This window comes from Drosophila serrata, unplaced genomic scaffold (assembly GCF_035046125.1).
Source record: "Drosophila serrata isolate PLE 108 unplaced genomic scaffold, ASM3504612v1 contig_249, whole genome shotgun sequence".
NCBI lineage: Eukaryota > Metazoa > Arthropoda > Insecta > Diptera > Drosophilidae > Drosophila > Drosophila serrata.
This window is the reverse complement of record NW_028257147.1, coordinates 2,823,448-2,844,890: the sequence shown is the minus strand read 5'-3', so window position 1 is coordinate 2,844,890 and position 21,443 is coordinate 2,823,448. Positions and strand designations below refer to the sequence as shown.

The window sequence follows — 21,443 nt, the reverse complement described above, 5'->3', positions numbered from 1 at the left end:
TTAATAGTTAGTTAGTTAATAGTTACCTAAAACTGCAAGTGCTTTAGTTGTAAGATTCGAATTCAGTTCAATTATAGTTTCCACACATATGTATGCAAACCAGGCCTTAATCCAGGTCCTTAATGGAATATACACCAAATGAAGGCTTTGGCACTACTTACACCCTCCTGCAAATTCACTGTCAACCAACTAAATTTCCAAATTGACACGAGGCAGGACCTCACAGCTGCACAGGTGCAGGACTCCGATACAGGAGCACAGATGTACCTGGCACTTACATAAATAATCAAATAGTTTGGAGTGGGCAAGAGAAGGGACTCAAAGCGCAGGACTTGTAAGCAGATTTACTAAGCAGATTGTTACCAGGACTATTGCTATGTGAGAGTAAATTATTCCAGGACATTAAAGAACATTAAGTAGTGGAATTTAGAGAAACCTTAAATCATTAGGCATTGTGAAAAAGCCTTTGACAAGCAAGAAAGATTTAATTGAAATTTGAAATCACTCTGAAATATGTTCTTAGGTTTATGTTTCCATTGAAAAACAGAAAAGCCAGCTGTCTGCTATCATTTTATATTTTATTTTGACAGAATCTCCATCTCTAGTTGGTTCTTAGAAAATGCCTATGGCCCTTGTAAATGAATGAATAGTTGAGAACTTTGGAAATAACAAAAACCATTAAAAGCAGCACACGTTCAGATAGGATTTCAGAAAGAAGACAGAAAATAGCTAAAGGCCGGGGGAAAATGTACGGCAACCAAAACCACAAAACCTTTCCCCACTTGCTCCAGTTACACTAACAATGGCAGGCCTGCCAAAGTATGCCTATTCAACTATTTATGAAAATACTTGTGGTAATTTTAACACAAACACAAAAAATAAGAGTAGCAAAAACCGACAAAATATGGCCAAACCAGGTGATTGGGTAGAGAATATCGAATTTTTTGATCCTGAATAGCAAACTGTAGTCCATTAAGTGTAACTAGTATACATATGAACATTTCCTGGCAACGAATTTCCAATCACTACCAATAACTGGCGAACCGGAAAATCGTTCACGAATATTTTCATGATAGTCTGATTATATATTTTTTTTTAATTTCCTGAACATGGAAAATGGTGGAGGCTACAGATTGCCGCCGCTATTGTTGTGTTGGGCATGATTTTGGCATTTGAAGCTAACCAATGATTTAGTTAATTACAGTAGGTTTAAAGGAGGACTATCAAAAGCTATCACTTAGAACTACCAGGAATTATTAGAGTCATTAAATTGCATTAGAATCCCAAGATATTTTACATAATAACCCATTTACTGGTGTTTATTAACCCTAAACACAGCTAGCGGGTGAAATAATTATAAAATATGTATAATTCCATGGAAATCCAAATGGATTAACCCTATACATACTTAACACATTTTCACCAAAGCCCATATAATTGTCACCCTCAGGCCTTGCCACATTTATTATTCATTCTCGCTTGAAGGTCAGAGGGTGTTGCAATATCTAGATGACCACAAACACTATATATATATATATATATATATATATATATATATATTCATGGCCTGACATATGTCAGAAAAGGGGCCACCGTTAGCCAAATTAGCAGCACCACATGCAATTCCCGTTTTTTACGACCGAAACGTGACACCGATACGAGCTGACAACGTTTTGGCCAATTTATAACCGTCCATTCAAAGGATCAGGAATAAATATATGAAAATTGTGGACATGCGGAACCACAGCAGGGATAATTTGAAACCACCGCCAGGAGAATATGTAATTGATGTTTATTATTTTAAATTATAGGGGAAAACAATGCTGGTTAATTGTGAAAACAATTAAGGAAATATAAATGTGTTTTTATAACAAAAAGACAGTAGTTGTTAAGCAATTAAAAAGAATTTGTAGATTATAAAAAAATAATAAATTGTTCATTGTTCTTTTTTTAACACAAGAAAGGAGAGTGATTAAAGAAATTCTTTACCCAAAACTGGAAACTGATTTACGCCGCCACATATATATTATTTTCTGTGGCTCTACATACATGTCCGTCTTGATTCCAAGTTTATATATTTCCATTCAGTTATTTCTATTACCTTTTAGGACAGTTCACAAACTTTTAGCCAACACTCCAGGCACTCCAGACACACTCGAACATCACCGAGCCACACTAATGCATCTAATTTATGCGTCAGACCCAGTTAATGAGTTAACAAAGCCGGGTCTGGCAATTTATTTATAAAGTTTTGCTGCAGCCCACGTAGATCTCCAAAGTGTACCTATGAATCACAGGCACTTACACTCACACCTACACACACACACCTCCACAAAAACGTGGAAAATAAGGAAAATGAAGAAAAACAGGCAGAGATACGGGAGGGTGGGAAAACCAGCGCATGTGGCCACCATGTTAACAAGAAAAAAAATTAAATTTTCATAATAAATTTAGCGCTTCACTGAGTGACACAACACCGCAGGATGAATTTGTTATTGTTACACACACACACACAGACAGAAGGTGACAGGACTCCTCTATGCAACCCAGGAAAAGGAAACTAAAGCAAATAATGGGGAAAAACCCCATGTTAGAGATGAAAAGCGCAAAACGAGAGGATATTATTTCATAGAGTGAATGCCACTTTATTGTTGCCAAGTAATTTAACTAACTGCACAAACACTCCAAAAGAAGCAAGCACACACTCAAGGCTTTTGTTAATTTTCTGATTTTGTGCACTGAAAAACCTTGATTTAAATACTTAATTTATATTTCTAAAATTTAAGTTGAATTTGTAGTATAAATAAAAAGAGTTTTCATAGTTTTATAATTAAGAGAAGACAATTTTGCTTTCCAAATTGAAGGGTAATTCTTAGTGAATTAAGAATGACATTTAGTTAATTTTGTGATAAGTAACTATGAACAGTAAGTCACTACACTATGTAAATAAGTAACTATGACAACTTTTGTAACTATGACTTGCAACTTTTGTAATAAAACACATCTAAGAGTTCGCCGGCATTTGTCACTTCATTCTAGGGAAGTTAGAACCAGTTGGGAATTATAAGATTATAAGAGCACACGATCGAAAAAATAACCAGTAAGACAAGTGCCTCTAATATGAGGAAAATAAGGAAAAATTAGCCCTAAAAAATAGTATATATGGCAGCTTGCTTTGATTTTAATTTGTGGAAACTTTTTCTTAATTCTAGAAAAGTTTTCTTTTCTTTTTTTTTTAAATATAGAAAACTATTTATAAGAGCGTGCGGATTTCCGTACAAGTACCGGGTGTAATAGTTTTTAGAGATGCCAGAATTGACCGTGAATCTGATATGATACACTTGATATATGTATATTTAGGTCCCTTTGACTTAATATTCTTATTTGTTACATTTTTAAGCTTTAAATTTCGCTCAGTGTTTGTTGGTTTTCCATCTCTTTCCATTTCTCACTTTTGCATTTGTATAAAGAGACAAAAAAAAAGGACAGACTGGCAGTGCGACAGACATACACTTACATATGTCAGCTGTCATATTGGTTACGAAAGAGTGCGAAATGCGGGGGCAAAGGGGCAGGATGGAAAATTGTGGGTGGGTGGGAAATTGTGGGTGAGAGGGGCTGGCTGGAATGACTTTGGGTGGCAAGAAGTGCAGGCAAAGTGGCACTCGCACTCGGCGAAAGTCACTCGTAAAGTGGCATTAAGCACATTTCAAGTGCTACCCCACGCCGAGTTTTTGGTTTTGGAAAATGTTTGCCTGGCTTCTCTGGCTCCAAAAACCCACCACATCCCCGCTCTCCCATTTTCCATTTTCTCTTTGTGTGTGTGTGTGTCTACTGTCTGCATTGCGTTGCTTTTCCCACCGCCAATGCCACTAATGAAAACTTTGTTGAGCCCTTTTAGGCTCCTCCATCACCGCCACATGTCTCCCCGACTTAATGCGTCCTCCGCAGCAGCAACAGCAGCAACCTCTGTTTTCATATCCATTTTCCTACAATTTTCACCACTCTTTCCGCATTCTCCATGAGGAGGAGGGAGGAGTGCACTTCTGTCATTCAGGTTATTCCCCGACATTTGCCTGTTGACATTAGCAAGAGCGTGTTGCAATTAATTTCCATCTGGCCAATGCAATGAAAGGCAAAAAGGATGTGAAAATGCCAGGGATTAGCTGAAATCCTAGAAAGTAATCAAGGTTGACAGGAGCAACATGTAAGAACTTTAAAAATAATCACAGAATATATTCATACTTGGCTTTCAACGAAACAGACTCATTTCCGCTTTTGGGCTCGCCCACATATTTAAATCTAAAATCTGCCACATGTTTTTCCTTGACTCATTTCTGTTATATTTAATTTTTTTTGTTCTTATTCGGTTTTGGCCAACATTCATTATGCGCCTGCCAAAATGCCGCAAGGTCAAAAGCTTTAATTAAAATGTTTCCTGTGTTCGCAGGGCACATGCGAGTAGAGCCAAACAAAAAGGCAGAGCACACACAGAGCGCACAAGTGCCGGGGTTTGAGGCGAAAACTAAATTCACCCCATCCACACCCACTCATCAGTTTTTCCAACGCTTTTCCCCAGCATCATTTGTCTAACAAGTGAGCGGTACTAAAGCGAAGTTGGCCAAACAAAACAAAGTGCGCGAATCAGCTTCCAGCGCGTACTTCAAATAATTGTTATGCTGCTGGAAAAGTTCTTTATGCTTACGGGTACACATATATATGTATATATTTTTTTTTTTTTTCAAGGTCAGCAGAAAAATTGACTGTACTACGGAAAAGTGATTTCCTTTTTTTCTCTGTGACCTGTAAAAGGGTACATGTGGAAAACGGATACACTGGCTGCTGATATGAATCAACATCTCATCAACACAGCAGGCGCCGTTTTTAATGTATTTTTCTTTTGCTGGAAATAAAAAACCGGAACAGCGGAAATTTGTTGGCTAAGAGGGGAAAAAAAAAGAAAGAGGATGGCGGTCTGAGCCATTATAAGCTCAAGCCTTTAACACTGGTCGGGAAAATCCGCCAAACAGCGGGGCCTCTTCAGTAGGGGTTTTCATTTACAGAAATTGTCGGCAGCTATAAAAGCCAGAATAATGTCTTTACAGATTGAGAGATTTATGCTACAATTAACCCAATGTCTTATAAAATATGCAAAGATTTAAGGAGAGAATTCTAACAATGCTATGAAATGAAATTGTTCGATTTAAAAACAATTCAGTTCTTTTAAAATTCAAGCACATATCTTAAGAACTTACCCAAGAGCGCTTCCTTTCCTTAAACTTAAATTAAACGAATTTAATTTTAAACCCACTAAATAATAACGTGTAAGAAACCCTTCCTTGAGGTACTTCTTAACATATGAACAACTTCCCATTAAAAGGTTGTCATTTTACCAGTTTCCCCCCATCGAAAACCCAAAGGCACTGGACCCCACGTGACTGTTCCGTGGCTTCACCTTATTTCCCCAATTTTCTTGCACTTCATTTGCTCAATTTGTGCGGAGGTGCTGCAAAAAATTACAACAAAAGTTTGTATAGTGCGTGTCCTTGTTGCTTTTCCCTGTTGCCTTGCCTGTTGCAGTTTTTCCCCCAACTGCACTGTAAGTGTCCCTTGGTGCGGCATAAATTATTAAAACCGGGACAATGGAAGACGATGGGGCGAGGAGAGCCAAAAAGTTAATTCATATTACTTTGCAATTTATTGGCATTTTTTTTTTCTTACTTTACTTTACTGAAACGTGCTTTTCTCATTGAAAGGCGACCAGAAGTCGTCTTTCGAAAGGACCAATGGTTGGGGGGATTGGCGTTGAGCAAAAATTAAATTAAAATTGTTCGAGTTTTGTTCCGCTTTTCGGTGCGACGACTTCCCGATAAGTTTTTAGGGGAAAGTTGAAAGCTGTAACTATTTTATAGCCAGTGGAAAATGTGTGTATTGAAAGTGTAAGAGGAATGGCCAGGGCAAGTAATAATAACCTTTTGAGTAGCACAGCTTAAGGGATTTTTTTAAAGGTTTTTAAATGGGTTTTAAAAATAAATAAAATCTAGTTTTTATGTACTTTTGCTTTCTTGAGGTGTGAAGTAAATTAATCTCAAAGGATATATACCTGAAAACTAATTTGTTTTCTATTATAATTTTCTAATTCTTGTCTAATTTTTCTCTTGTAGTGCGTTTGTCGGTTCGACCGGCAGGGTCCTCTCTGCGAGCTACCCATTATCATCCGGAATGCCGCCTTCTCCGGCGACTCGTACGTGTCGCATCGCATCTACAAGGACATTGGGCAGCACGAGTCCCTCGATGCCGTCCTGCCAATGCACATTCAACTGAAGGTGCGGACGCGGGCCACCAATGGCCTGATCATGCTGGCAGCCGCCCAGGGAACCAAGGGTGGCCACTACATGGCGCTGTTCCTTCAAAAAGGATTGATGCAATTCCAGTTCTCCTGCGGACTGCAGACGATGCTACTGAGCGAACTGGAAACGCCGGTCAACACGGGTCACGAAATTACCATTCGCGCTGAGTAAGTGAAAAGTGTCGGAGTCGACCGCGGAATGCAATTATGTGTGAACATGCACAGCGAAAAATTTGCCAGGGGATTACTGGAATCCCTTTGGCTTATTCTAAATTTGAAATGTGTTTTTTAAGTGCGTTTTTCTGCCAGTGCATTAGCATGTAACTGAGGGTCACGCCGCCAGCTTGCTGGTGATTGAGCTTGGGCGGCAACGACGACTGTCGGCATGTTAATCAACTTTTTAAACTGAGCACGCGGCGCACAAGGTGGAGGTCAGCATATGGGTCAGTGTCAGGGAGATTGCGCCAGGACATTGCCCATTAAACTTGGCAATTCGCCTTCGAAGCTCCTTCCGCAGAGGCCACAAATTATAATGCCTTCAAGTGTTGAATAAATTGCAGTTTTTTAGGTTCCTCCCTCCCCAGCTCCGACTTTCCACTTCCCCATTTCCGTGCGGCCATTTCCTCGAACATTAAATCCTGCAGGGCTTCCACTTGCCATCCATGCGTAATTAGTTGGAGATTTTTCTTTTCGTTTTTTTTTTTCTTTTTTTGTGTGGGCTCTTCTTTTTTTCCTTGGTTGAAAATTTAATTTGCTGTGTGGCCAGGATTTTGCAAGAGGGGGAGGAGGATTAAGTAATGCGGGACTCGTGCGTAATTAATCGTTTAAGTAACATTTCCTGGCCAAAGCCAACTCTGCCGGAACAAAAAAAAAAAAAAATAGAGAGAAAACTAAACTAAAAAGTTATTCAAATATTTTTACTATCGCAGCGCATTACATTTGAAATGGGAAAATAAAGTTTGAATGGGTTTTTGCTTAATTAGAAAAACGGGAAAGGAAAGGATTAAGAAGCGGAAAAATATAGATACATTTTGAAGCTAATGTAATGGACATAATTAGGAAGTAGAGATGTTTATATATCGGGAGGAAAAACTATATAGAAAGGTTTATGGTCATGTTGAAAATGGTTAACAAATTGATTAAACTAAATTTGCTATATAGAAATATATCTCAATTATCACTAAAATATTGATATTTTCCTTAGACTTGATCATGTTATTATATTCTTTAAGTTTCCTATATTCAGTTTTGTATTTAACAAAACGTATTGTTAAAACGTCAATAAACCACATATCTACCCTTTTTCAAATATTCTGTGTCACCCAAACAAATACTAATTTTTGAAACCTGTTGAATCAATAGACTTTTCAATTGTCCTTTCAATATTCAAATGACCATCACTTAGAGTCATCAACAATTTGTCAGCAAATCAAAGCATCACCACAATCAACAAAAACACTCAATTGTCAGAATTGCTTGTTTACAATTCAGCTGCAAACAATTATATGAAATTGCCATCAAATTGATGGGTTAAACGCATGTGGAAAATGACCAAATAATCGTTTTAGTCAAATATATAAAAACTGGGCTAAGGACGAACGTAAAATCTGGGCACTGGAATATTCCCCCGGGGAATCAAGGATATAGACGAACCGTTGGCATAAACAGAACATTAAGGAATGGATATTTATCAAAAAGTGGGACAAAAGTGTGAGCGAGAACGTTGCCCATATAAATAATTTACCAAAAGGGAGAACAATGACCAAAAGTAGAAACAAGACCAGACGAAGGAGGACGAGGAAGTGGGGACTCTCACATTTTACGACTATCGAATCGACCACAAATTTACTTTTTAGCACTTGGTCCCAGCTCGGGGCGATCCAATGTCCGATGTTAAGGGCTATATATATATACACACAGAGAAAAATATATTCAGTTTGTTATATATAACTTATTTTTATACATTTTTTATTCATGTAAAAATGATTTAAAGGTTCTAAAAATCTTCTAAAATATGTACATAACTAGGAAATGATGTTATTCAAGGAAGAGCAAGATACAAAAATTATTATAGCATACTTTTTAGCATTTTTGCATTTCGAATGCATTGAGAAAATATTCAATATCCAATTTAACGTATATATTAGTTAAACCTCTATATTTTTATAAAATCCATTGTTTGAAAATTGTCGGATGTGGCTGAAAATATTTTATAATATCAAATAAGTAAATATTTCCGCAGAATTTTGTAAAAATTTTTTAAACTTATTTTAAACATATTTTAAAATCAGGCTAACATAGATATTTCATTAAATATTAACATATTTCAATGACACTTTTTATAACAAACATTGAAACACGTATGATTCTGGCTCATATTTATTCCCTGTGTATATATATATTATATTATTTTTCTGCCTTGGCTTTGTGTTGGTATGTTGTTTTGGTCTGGCAAGTGGATTTACGAGCAACAAATTTATGTTCGTTGCCTATTTTTATTTGCCTTGCGTGCTTAATCGCCCGAGCACTGGGAGCAAAAGGACTTTTTCGCCCAGGGGCCACTCGATGGTCATCATCATCATCCTGACGGTGACTATAATGATTGGTACGAGGACGACAAAGGCTATGATGATGATGATGATGATGATGATGATGATGATGACGAGACCCCCGATGAACTATAGTTGCCACACACCACCCCCCTTTTTTTGGGGGGTAAATCCTCCCAGGAACACAACACAACACAAAAAAAAATGGGAAAAGGCGACCCACTCTCTAATGAGGCTAATGCCCAGCACAATTGACATTTTACTTAAGGACCTTCATCGAACTGGTGTTGCGCACAATTAGTGTAATTAGAAAGCAATAACAATTACCGTTAGTCAAGCCTAATTGCAACCACATTTCTTTCCCGGCCCTTTCACCAAGGAAAATTTCCTTTTAATTATTGCAAATTTGCGTAATACAATTCACGGATTAAGTTCATTAATTTGTATGGAGTTTGCTTTCCTTGGCAGCTTCCGTAACTAAAGAATATTTCAAAAGCATTCAATTGACCGTGTCAATAAATTATATTCAAGGATTTTGAACTTACCCTCAAGCCGCAAGGAAATAATGTAAACAATGCTAATTTAATTTCACGTTCAGTCAAGTGCAGCTAATTGAACTTTAAATAGTATTGAGAGCAAGTTTGGTTCTTTGGATTTTCGGTACGCTAATGGAACTATAAATTTGGGGAAAGTGGTAATGGTTTAATGGATAAGAGAAGGAGAGCACAATTTAAAGGCTTTAATTGGGAATATTACCTAAATTTGTAATGATTTAATCAAGCAGAACTTTAGATTTGTAATCGCAAATATTTAACCCTTCAATAGAAACCCCAAACAGGATGTTATTATTTTATTTGAAATGAAAACACCGAAACACATATGTGGCAAAAACTAAATGCAATCAGTGGAAACTTTTTTCATCCGTCCAGCATCATATGGCAAATATTTGTATAGCTTTTTTTTGTCCCCTCCATAAAATAACAATAAAATGTGGGTCCCTCTTCCTGCCAGCATTTATTGCACTGACTTTTTGTATTAAAATATATATATATATACATTCAAATGCAATAAACGCGAAGATATGAATCCCAGTTCGTCCATCTCCAAACTGACTTAAACCCGAAAAGAAAACCAAAAAAAAAGAGGGGAAAACATTTTCATCTGACAACAAATAAAATCAGAACAACAAAAAACCATTCAAATAAAGGCAGGTGACATTCGACCAAGCGGGACAATAAAAATTGGTGGCCCCCCTGTGAACATACTCCCTCTTTTTTTCTCCTGCCAACTCGAAATCGTTCAGGCTTTTACCTCGATCACATCAAAGGGTAGGCAGAGAAAAAAATTCCATACCGTTTTTGGTATGACCGGGCTCAGCAGAAAATTTGACAGCCGATTGACATTATAGCCAATTTTTGGGCCCGAATGGAAAAGGATATGCCCAAAGGAACAGTGGTTTTTATAAAATAGGGGGTAGAAATTAAGAAATATTTGATTTTAGTTTAAAAATGAATTAGAAGAATTAATGAAATGTTAAATACATACATTTTGTATTATTTTATCAGATAACTTTTGGAGATTCCTTCAGGTAATATGGAATATACTGTTCCAATTTAGTTTCTTGAATAAACTCACTAATTAACTTCCTAGAAATTGGGACCTATTTTAATTTTTAAATTATTTAAAATATCAAAAAAATGCAAATCATTATAATACAAAAGGTTAGATCAAAACCTACTTTCTTCTTATATAAAAATAACATATATTTTCATCATACATCAAGTCAACCTTCACCCCCTTTTTCAATAATTATTAAGCCACTGTCAACACTCGGTTTTGGGGGGGTTTTCATAAAGTTGCCTACGTTGAAAGGTCAACAGGCAAAAGGTAGGCCAGGATAACGTAGTCCTGCCAGCAGGACCCTTTTTTGGGTAGATGAGGGAGACCCTGCAGAGCAGAACGGTGAATTGTGGTGTCATAAATATTTGCACGCATCGGCATGTTGGGAATTTTTACCTTAAAAGTCACCCCAACAAACTCAAAAGCCTCGGGAATGCAGGCAGGGAGTGTCGTTTGGGCGCCAAAGAGAAAGTGCGGCATATTGAATATTTGATGCATTAAAAAATATCAAAAAAAGGAACAGAGCTAAAAGAATGCCTCTTTGCAGATTGGACTTCAGCCGGAATTACACACACTGCAACGCCTCGTTGTTGGTGAACGACACGCTGGCCATGTCCGGAGATCAGCCCACCTGGCTGAAGCTACTGCCGCCGCGGCTCCACACCCCGGAGGCGATACTGAACACCTGGCTGCACCTGGGCGGTGCGCCCCAGGCGCCGATTGGCCTGATTATCGAGCTGCCGCCGGCGCAGAGCGGCACGGGATTCACCGGTTGCCTTCATACGCTGCGGATCAATGGACAGGCTCGCGAGATATTTGGGTGAGTACAGTGGACACTAAGTAATGACTACACTGAAGGGAAAATACTACATAAAAGACTATACTCAAAGTTAAATAAAGATAAAAGTAACCTTACTTGTAGAATTGTAACAAAAACTGTTACAAATCAAGGTCTTGACTCCGATTACCTATTTTTCTCTGAATTATTTGGTGTTATTATTAATTTTTATCAGTGCTTTCAAGCCACTTTAACTGTGCTCTTTGTGCCCCTTTGGGCTGGCACTTTGAATGCCATGGACCTTGGCTAATGAACAGCTCCCCAAAAAAGTTACGACTACCTTTGGTCCGATGCCACATGAAGCGGATGCCTCCACCCGTGGGGCGACTCTTAAATGTTAATGCCACCTTACACTTTTTTCGGTTGCCCCAAAGGCATGTGGGGTAGGCGGTACAAATAAGTAGGAATAAAGCTTAACCATCAAAATGCCGACGCACAAAGTTGCAGGTGGTGGTGGAAAGCCCTGACGGAGTTGCAGTAAATTTCAGTTTATATATCCAACGAACATAAAGATCTTTCGAGCAGGAACAAATTAACTCTGCTTACGTGCAAAGATAAAACCGCAAGGTGGCCCGGGTCACAGATATATAGCCAATGGTCCATATAATAAATGAAACCCACATGGATACAAGGTGTTCAGTAAAAATAAGCGGAAGTAAGAGTAATCAAAAAGGGAAATAAACAAAAACAGGGCCAATTATTAGCTGAAAAAACCCATATATTCCAAATAAAATTCCTTATAAAATTCTACACATCTTCTGAAATTATCTTATAAACTAATTAATCTAGAGAAAAAGCTATTAAGCCTCTTTCTTTACTTGCACCATTCTTCGAATAACTTTATCAGAGAACTTCTTAACCATAAAAGAAATGGCCATGCTAAAAGCTTATATATTATGGCCTCTCACCAAGTTTGCACTGAAAACGACCACATTGCCAGTGAAAATGCAGCAAAACTTGATGAAAAGAACATCTCAAAGGATGTGGGGTTTTTGGGTGCTGAAAGGATGGGGACAGCCAGTCAGCGAATGCGGAAGCCATTCGTCAGCTAGGAGCGTTCATAAAAGCGCGAATACAAACAGATGGCCCAAATGGGCCAGGGGCGAGGAGCAGCAAGAAAAAAAGGACGAGGACACAGGACACGCAGTGGTAACACGTCCAGGACGAAAGTGCTGACAGCCGAGGGCTGTTTGTCAAATGGCGCACCAAAATGGCGGCAAAATGGACACATAGTATTGACATGTCGAATTAGAGCAGCTCATGAAATTATCTGCAACACCCGACTCAAAGCGGTCTTAAATCATTTTGCAGAGGAAATAGAACATTGAAAATTATTGAAAAGTACTTAAAAGTCTGTAAAAATTAATAAATATAAAATTCATTAACACAAATTAAGGATACTTTCTTTGAAATGACTTTGAAATAATAGAGTTCTCATAAAGTTTCTGATTTATCCTTAAACCAAAAAGTCTATCAGTTATCTCTTTTATTTAATGGAAAATTAACTAATTTAAGTTTCCTTTGATAACATTTTAGTACCTTTATCAATTTCTAATTGTAAAATTTGAAAATGTTCTATATTTTCCTGTGTAGCGATGCCCTGGATGGCTTTGGCATCACGGAATGCGGCTCTTTGGCCTGCCTGTCCAGTCCCTGTCGCAATGGCGCTGCCTGCATCAAGATCGAATCCAATGAGCTGGATGAGAATGGTGAGAAGGCGGAGAAATGGAAATGCAAGTGTCCCACAGGATATATGGGACCCACCTGCGAGATATCCGTTTGCGAGGATAATCCCTGTCAGTACGGTGGAACCTGTGTGCAGTTCCCAGGAAGCGGATATCTATGTCTATGTCCGCTGGGCAAACATGGTCACTACTGCGAGCATAGTAAGTACTCAAAGAAGTATACATAAAACTTAACATTAAATTGTTCTCCTTCCTAAATAGATCTCGAAGTGGCTTTGCCCTCCTTCTCCGGCAGCGTTAATGGCCTCTCTTCGTTCGTGGCCTACACTGTGCCCATTCCCCTGGAGTACTCCATAGAACTGAGCTTTAAGATCCTGCCACAAACCATGTCACAGATCTCACTGCTCGCCTTCCTGGGACAGTCGGGTTATCATGACGAGAAGAGCGATCACCTTGCAGTGAGCTTCATCCAGGGATACATTATGCTCACTTGGAATCTGGGAGCAGGACCTCGTCGCATTTTCACCCAGAAACCCATTGATTTCCGGCTGGATGCTCCTCGGGTTCCCTATGAGATTAAAGTGGGTCGAATTGGTCGTCAGGCCTGGCTATCGGTGGATGGAAAATTCAATATAACTGGCAGATCTCCGGGGAGTGTTAGCCGTATGGATGTCCTGCCGATATTGTATTTGGGTGGACATGAGATAGCCAACTTTAATACGCTGCCTCATGATCTGCCGCTGCACTCGGGTTTCCAGGGATGCATCTATGATGTCCAGCTGAAGGCGGGTCAGGTGACGGTGCCCCTGCAGGAGACACGAGGGGTCAGAGGACGTGGTGTGGGTCAGTGTGGAACAAGGGAATGCCATAGGCATGCCTGTCAGCATGATGGCGCCTGCTTGCAGCACGGAGCTACCTTTACGTGAGTATACTTTAAATATTTGATTTAAGGGAAAACCTTATCTAATTTTCCCAAGCAGATGCATCTGCCAGGAGGGCTGGTATGGACCACTGTGTGCCCAGCCCACGAATCCCTGTGACTCCTTTAACAACAAGTGTTACGAGGACTCCACCTGCGTGCCTCTGGTCAATGGCTATGAATGCGATTGTCCTGTGGGACGTACAGGCAAAAACTGCGAGGAGGGTAAGCTTCTTAATGCCATAATTACCATAATAAGAAAATATATTTAAACTTTTCTATCTTTATCTTAGAAATACGTTCCTTGAGTGATGTATCCCTCACTGGAAGACGTTCATATCTGGCGGTTCGCTGGCCCTATCTCTACGATGGCGGCGATAAAATGGGTGCAAAACGTTCCCAAATGGTCAGTTATAGGAATTTCACCAAGAAGCTAATGCCACCGAAACCCATAACCACACCCAGCAGTCACTTTGTGATGAAGCTGCTCAATGAGGTGGAGAAGCAACGCAGTTTCTCGCCCGTTCCCCTGATGGGTTCAAAGACCTTCGAGGAGCATCATCGTGTGCAATTCTTCTTCATTGAATTCCAATTACGTCCGTTGTCGGAACGAGGATCACTCTTGTACTTTGGCACCCTGAACAATAATCAGGACAAAAAGATTGGATTTGTATCGCTCTCCCTGCAGGGCGGCGTTGTGGAGTTCCGTATTTCGGGACCCAGCAATCATGTCACTGTGGTGCGTAGTGTCCGAATGTTGGCCATTGGCGAGTGGCACAAGATCAAGATGGCACAGCGAGGTCGCTGGCTGACCCTTTGGGTGGAGGGCAGTGCTTCCTCAGCTTTGGCTCCCTCAGCAGAGGTCCTGGTAGAACCGGACTCATTGCTCTATATAGGCGGACTAAAGGATTTGTCCAAGTTGCCGCATAATGCCATCTCTGGATTCCCCATTCCATTTAGGGGCTGTGTCCGTGGCTTGGTGGTGAGTGGAACTCGAATTGTGCTCAACGAAACCAACATTGTGGGTGAGTATTTCTTAATTAAAGAGAGATCTTTTGCAAGTCTATATATCCTAATATATATCTCTAGAATCGCGTAACATACGAGACTGTGATGGCACAGCCTGTGGCGGTGACTCCTGCGAGTCTGGAGGACACTGTTGGCTGGACGAGAAGCTACAACCGCATTGCATTTGCCCGGAGTATGCCAAAGGCGATCGCTGTGAATATTCGGAGACCTGCAAGTTAATACCCTGTAAAAATAATGGAAGATGTCTGCGCAGTGGACGCTGCTCGTGTCCCAATGGCTGGGGTGGCTTCTACTGTGAGATTGGTGAGTAACTTGCCCCAAAATAATTATTATTAAAAGGTCAATGAACGTTAGCTAAAAGCAATGATGATTCAGTGGGTTTTCGGAGAATATAAAAAGTGATTTAGTTACAGTCCAATAAGCGTGATAAATCATATTAAAGCTTAGAAATAAAAACAAGTTTCATAAATCCTCAAGTTCAAATCGCTGAAATGTGTCACGAGTAAAAGTTGGTTTTTGGTCAAAACAGAAGCCAAAATCATTTTATTATATATATATTTTTTTTTTGTGTGATCTCTTTTCGAGTTGCGTTTTTGCAAAAAACAAGTTTCGCCGGCGTTGCCGAGTAGAACAACATTATTATTATAATTAGTGATAGATGGACAGCAACAGAAAATAAGCATTAAAAGCAGCAGTTGGACTCCAGGCGGATGGTTCAGTGCACAGCGGGGTCAGGAAGTTGCCCGAAAAATAAATAAATAAAACTACAACTAAAACACAGAAATTAGCGGTCTGTGATACGAAACAAAAAACCATAATATGGCCACAAAAAAACACTATAAATCAGTATTATAATGGATATGGCAAATAATTAAAATCCGCCGTGAATGCTCCCTTTTTTTCTGTTAGTAAATTTGCATATTATATAATATTAGGCATTACATAAATTAAAACAGAACTTTTCGTTTATGGATTTATTTAATAGAGTTTTAGCCTTTCAGCAGTTATTACCTTTTGCATAAAATTTAATTAAGATAAATTATTGTCAATTTAATTATATTTAACTGTGCCTTTCCCTTTTTCAATTTTAAATAACTGCAATTATATACGAGTTCTCTAAACAATTTCAATTAGCCATTTAATAATTATACAGCTTTATGAACCACCTCCTCTTTTCGCAAATGCAACATTATTCAAATCAATAATGACACTAAACAAAACATCAATCAAGCAACTGCAAAAAAACAAGCTTTTTTCCATCATATGAAATCGGCAGATGCTTTTTTATTGACTTTTTTTATCTATCGAATGTTTGCCGTGAAGATTCGACTTTCGGCCTTTCACTTATTAGCAAATTTGTGAATTAACATGCCACTTGAAAAACTCACACACAACACTCTCCACCAATAAAGTTGATATTTGAAATTGAAATTGAGGAAAATGCCAGCAGGTGGAACGGAGAAAATATAAGAGGAAAATCTTAGAAGATATAATCAAGGGAAAATGAAACATTCCCCAAGTAAAGGTAAAAAAGATAGAAGATGGATGAAAGATGAGATGAAAGTGCATTTACCAGAGAGCTAGAGAGGAAGTGTAGAGAATATTAATAACCACATCATAATAAATATTAATCTTGGCTTCAGGTTCAGGTTCTCCAGATGAATCATAATCATTAAAAATAACTAATAAAAAAAACCGGAAAGCAAGTGAAGATGAAATTAAAGTTGAAGTTGAAAAATAACTTCAACTGATAGATACAGAGAAAAGTGAAAGAATATTTTACACAGTGAAAAAAAAGATTAATATAATAAATATAAGAAAAAATAAAATAATTTGGCTTATGCTTTTAAAATTGGCATGTAATCTATGTCATTTGTTATTAATAACTTTAAAAGTTTAATTAAATAAGGAATTACTTAATTTTCTATATTAACTCTAGTATAAAATCATGCTAAATGTTACTTTTTGAGTTACTATTCAAGATATCTATAAGATTTTTTACTTTAATTATATTTTTCTAACTTTTTCTGTATGCAATTCAATATATGTCGACTTTAACTAACTTTTTTAAATAAGAAAATGTATTTTGTGTATTACTCAATATATATTTTTCCCAGTCATTAAAAGACTGCTTTGAAGACTTTGTTTTTTAGAAAGAAACACAAGTGTAGAATGATGTTAGGCCTACAAAATAAATGAGATCAGGGCCCAAAGATGAGGAGGACTCATAAAGCGAAACAAAAGACGATGACGAACAATGCTGCTTCTCTGCCACAAGTGGCAAGCTGAGATGCTGTAATTTAATTATGGATCGCATGCAATATGTTTAATGCAACACGCCGGCTGTGGTGTGTACCACCTCAGCCCCTCTCTATTATGTATTTATTTTTGTATTTCTGATCTCTTTTCTGTTGTCTAATACCATTTTTTCTATATATTTTTTCCAGCCATGAGCAAGCCAACGACGCCAAGCTTCCGTGGCAACAGTTACCTGATCTTGCCGCCGCCTCGGATTCCGATGAAAGACAAGCGGCGCGGCCCCTCGCTCTATGTCCGCCCCCGTGAAGCCATCCAAGTCACGCTGAACTTCTCCACCATAGAGCCGGACGGCCTGCTCCTGTGGAGCGAGCACGAGCGTAGCAAGTTCCTGGGCCTGGGCCTGGAGGCGGGTCACCTGAAGTTGGCCAGTAATTTGCTGGGAAGCTCCAATGACACCGTTAAGGCCCCGGCCAGCGGTTTCATTGCCGATGGCGCCTGGCACTGGACCAGTGTCCTGTTGGATCGAACACGGCTAGAGCTTCAGCTGGACGGGGAGGTGATCTTTACGGAACGATTGCCGGAAAATGGCAGAAACCCAAGCCCATCATCGTCGACAACGACCAGATCAATATTGGCGGGCAGGCGCAAGAGTTCGAGCAAAGAGCCAACAATTAGCTACGAGGATGTGTTCTACTTGGGTGAGTTTTATAAACTATATATTATATAGTTTTTAATACATTGTTTCCCTAACCCGAGTTTGGAAATTTAAATTATCATGAATGCCTTTTCCTAATATAGGAAAACCTATTGATTAATAAATTATAAAGTTCCCTAAGCTCAAAAACACACAAGCTTAAAGATTTACTTCAATCTAGCCTTTTTAAACAATCCAAAAACATAAACAAAAGTCGTCAAAACTAATAAGAACTAGAATTTGCTGTACATTTACTTGAAACAAAGTGAAAACACAGACTTACCGCTGTTGAAATCAGTTGTATTTGGTAATCCCTTTGATCAGCGCAGTAACTAACACAGTTTCACACTTAGTTCGCACACAAAAACATTAATAAATCCATCAAATTCACTTAAAAACCGACACTAATTCGATTTTTGCTTCTTGAAAAGTCGCGAGATGAAAAAACACTGAAAGTGGGAGAGAGAGAGCAAGACAATAGAGTAAAACCGAGCTGCCAACTCGGGGGCTCCAAAACAGCTGTTCTGTTAAGCAAGATCAGCTGTAACAGAGGGCTTTTAAGCGCAACATTTCGACTGTTATCTAACAGAGGCTTAGAAAAAATTTTAATTTAAATTTTAAAATGAAATTAAGTAAGAATAATAAAAAAGATCAGTCATAACTAAAATTTGTATACAACTTATAATGGATTAATGCTATAATGTAATAGTAATAAACGTAATTCAAAAAGAAATTAATAAGGAAAACTAAACAGTTTTATGCGAATACATGGCAAAAAATACTGTTCCAATATTATGTTTCAATATTTATTATTTTATTTAATAGGAAATTTTTTGTTTACATATCTACAATAACATTGCAATAATATGCTAACAAAAGCTGTAACAGCCTTTACCACCTGTTCACAGTTTCGCTCTTAGCTGCTGCTGTTAGCTACACTCTTTACTCGTTAGCCAACACTGGCCAAAATTCAAATCATAACTTAAACTGATAAGAGCACATATTTTTATGTTATTTGCAAAAACAGGTGGATTCCCCAACTTGGACTCAGTGAGCAGACGGACGCAAGGCCGCTTCTTCGAGCCCTTCAAGGGCTGTCTGCAGGACATCCAATTTGGCGCCGAGCCGAAAGCGATTATCAGCGATTTCTCGGCGTACCAGGGGGAAAATATCGGATCCTGTGATCTGCACGGTGACGAGCCGCTAATTGTATAGGAAACGAGGGAAGCGAAATCAAAACATGGATAAATCGGAGGATTATTGTGAACTTTCAAGAATCTTGTCTGGATTTCTTGAGCGGCAAACTGACGAAGGAGATATATAGAGGAGATAACTACTTGTAAGCTACTAAGTGATAAGCGAGTTTATATAGAGAAAAGCAGATGGGGAACCCCCTTACCCGGAATCAATATATACACAGACAGAAAGTTTTTGGGCAAAGCTATCGACAAACGACAAGAAATGGGAACGTAATTTTGTAAATTTTATAGAAATAAAAAAACACAAAAAAGACAATGTTTAGACTTAACAAAAAAATACAAAATAAAGACATGGAAAAAAGATTTACTGGTTTATCAAAGAAAAAACAAAGAAAGACAAAATTGTAGCTTAGGATCTTAAACTAGAAAATACCGATACCAGATACAGATACCAGATATAAAAACTTCTCTTACGTAAGTGATATATCAGAAGCGGAATAACGATAAAGGATAAAGACCCGAAGGAAATTAACTTATTTATATGTATATTGTTTTTTGTTATGCAAACGTTAGCATTTCTGTTAAATAATAAATTAAAAACTTGACTTATTTCCAACAATTTTCACATCTACGAGAACTGCCCTCAACGAGTTTCTGCCATATATTAATTTATTCAATTTTGAAAAGCGAATTTAGTTAAGTGAATATTGTTTCCCTGTTATGTCTGTGTGTACGTTATATATAAAAGCATAAAGCTCTCTGTCTCTCCTAATTGAAGCCATTTAGTTGCCTTGTAGTAAGTTAGCGTATAACTCTTCTATGATTTATCTTGAATAACTATAATGTAACTCAAAATCGAAGGCGCCTATTCTTCTGATAACAAATCAAGAGGCATACGAAAAATCGATGCTAGTCATAACAACAATATAATTATTCTTATAAACCAAGGAAAACCAAGTAGCGAGAAAGAAACAAACAAATAAAAAATATATATACAAAATACTTATACAATACGAGAAACAAAACAAAAAGAAAAAGAATCGGAAATTGTAACCCAAGACAGTAAGTTAAGTATGTGTTTATTTCGAGAGACAACACTTAATCAGTTATAATTTTAAATAAAAAAAATAAAAACAAATGGAAAATAGAAAAGTTAATAAACTTAAATCATTGATATTGTTTTATTTGAAATACTTTTAGATACGTAAATCTTTTGAGATTTCTAACATGGGGACAATGAAACGGAAAAATGGGTTTGAATATTTCTTTATGAACTGTTTTATTCATTTAAAAAATTAAAAAACTAAAACTAAAAACTAAACTAAAAATTGTTTTCTTACAAAAGTATTTTAATATATTTAACAGACCAAGACAACTATTGGAATGCTCTTGTACATCTTGTCATTTATATATTTCCAGTAACTTTCTGGTATGCCATTAAATTTCAGCGAGGCTAGCTTTTACTAAAATAAATATTATTATTTGTGGTATTTATGGTAATCAAAATTTAGTTACTATAACTTACTAAGCTCATCAAAACACGATGCCACGTTACATTTTGTCACTGCAGAGGTTTCCTTACATATCAAGTCGTGTCTCTTGGCATAATCCTTGGCCTCAGCAGTGGATACCTCACGACCTTTAGCTATATCCACTTTATTACCCACTAAGACAATTATAAACTTATCCGATCTCTTCTGCAGTTAAAAAGTAATTAGAGCTATAAAATATTAAATTTTCATAGTACCAAATTCTTAAAGTACCAATGCTTTTAGTTCCGCAACCCAATCTCTTGCCTTCCTGTAGCTTTCCCGATCGTGGATGTCATAGACCACCAAGGCACCTTTACTCTCTGGTAAATTGCTGCGTACTACATTTTGAAATCTAATCAAGAAAAATGAAATTCAGGATAATATTTTTTTAATTTTTATTTTATTTATTTACGTTTTTAAGAACTCACCGCCTTCGTCCTGGCGTATCCCATACTTTTAGCTTGTCTTTCGGACACAAAATTGGTTTATTTATTAACCAGAATGTCATCTCCCTTGTGGAGTCCTCATGTGTTGGTAGATTATTCCATTTATATTGCGATATCAATGATGTTTTACCAACGGATGCGTCTCCCAGGACAACTATTGGAAATTCCATTATCCTGCAGTTCCTTTGGACAAATATCAGCTGAATAGTAATCCCAATTATACGTAACTCCTTGAAGAACTTTGGATCGCCTACTCTGATATAAAAATTAACACCTCTGAATTTGAGGACACTATAAAGTGTTCTTGAAGTCTGGGTCTGTTTA

General features: G+C 37.8%; 2 protein-coding genes across 2 annotated transcripts in view; one reads left to right on the top strand and one right to left on the bottom strand.

Annotated features, from left to right (window-relative positions):
* eys (eyes shut) overlaps window positions 1–20,308 on the top strand; it is a 57,700-nt gene extending 37,392 nt beyond the window's left edge. Inside the window, exons 6-14 of the mRNA XM_020956718.2 lie at window positions 6,165–6,517; window positions 11,066–11,338; window positions 12,950–13,242; window positions 13,303–13,963; window positions 14,022–14,185; window positions 14,254–14,985; window positions 15,050–15,292; window positions 17,437–17,946; window positions 18,970–20,308. Of these exons, the coding sequence (XP_020812377.2) occupies window positions 6,165–6,517; window positions 11,066–11,338; window positions 12,950–13,242; window positions 13,303–13,963; window positions 14,022–14,185; window positions 14,254–14,985; window positions 15,050–15,292; window positions 17,437–17,946; window positions 18,970–19,157 (3,417 nt within the window). The 3' untranslated portion in view covers window positions 19,158–20,308. The remainder of the gene's footprint in view (window positions 1–6,164; window positions 6,518–11,065; window positions 11,339–12,949; window positions 13,243–13,302; window positions 13,964–14,021; window positions 14,186–14,253; window positions 14,986–15,049; window positions 15,293–17,436; window positions 17,947–18,969) is intronic.
* Window positions 20,309–20,395: 87 nt separating this feature from the next.
* On the bottom strand, window positions 20,396–21,443 carry LOC110187329 (ras-related protein Rab-5A-like). Its single transcript, XM_020956717.2, has 4 exons — window positions 21,102–21,443; window positions 20,905–21,025; window positions 20,667–20,838; window positions 20,396–20,604 (listed from the first exon to the last, which is right to left on the bottom strand). Exons 1-4 carry the CDS (start codon window positions 21,287–21,289, stop codon window positions 20,579–20,581), a joined length of 507 nt encoding a protein of 168 aa, XP_020812376.2. The 5' UTR covers window positions 21,290–21,443; the 3' UTR covers window positions 20,396–20,578.

What these genes read in the sequence shown, in the direction of transcription:
- LOC110187329 (XM_020956717.2), bottom strand. Translation starts at nt 21,289, where the DNA reads ATGGAATTTCCAATAGTTGTCCTGGGAGACGCATCCGTTGGTAAAACA. An exon ending in GATACGCCAGGACGAAGGCG is followed by an intron (nt 21,026 to 21,101) that starts GTGAGTTCTTAA and finishes TTTCTTGATTAG; the next exon opens with ATTTCAAAATGTAGTACGCA. An exon ending in ATCGTGTTTTGATGAGCTTA is followed by an intron (nt 20,605 to 20,666) that starts GTAAGTTATAGT and finishes TATTTATTTTAG; the next exon opens with TAAAAGCTAGCCTCGCTGAA.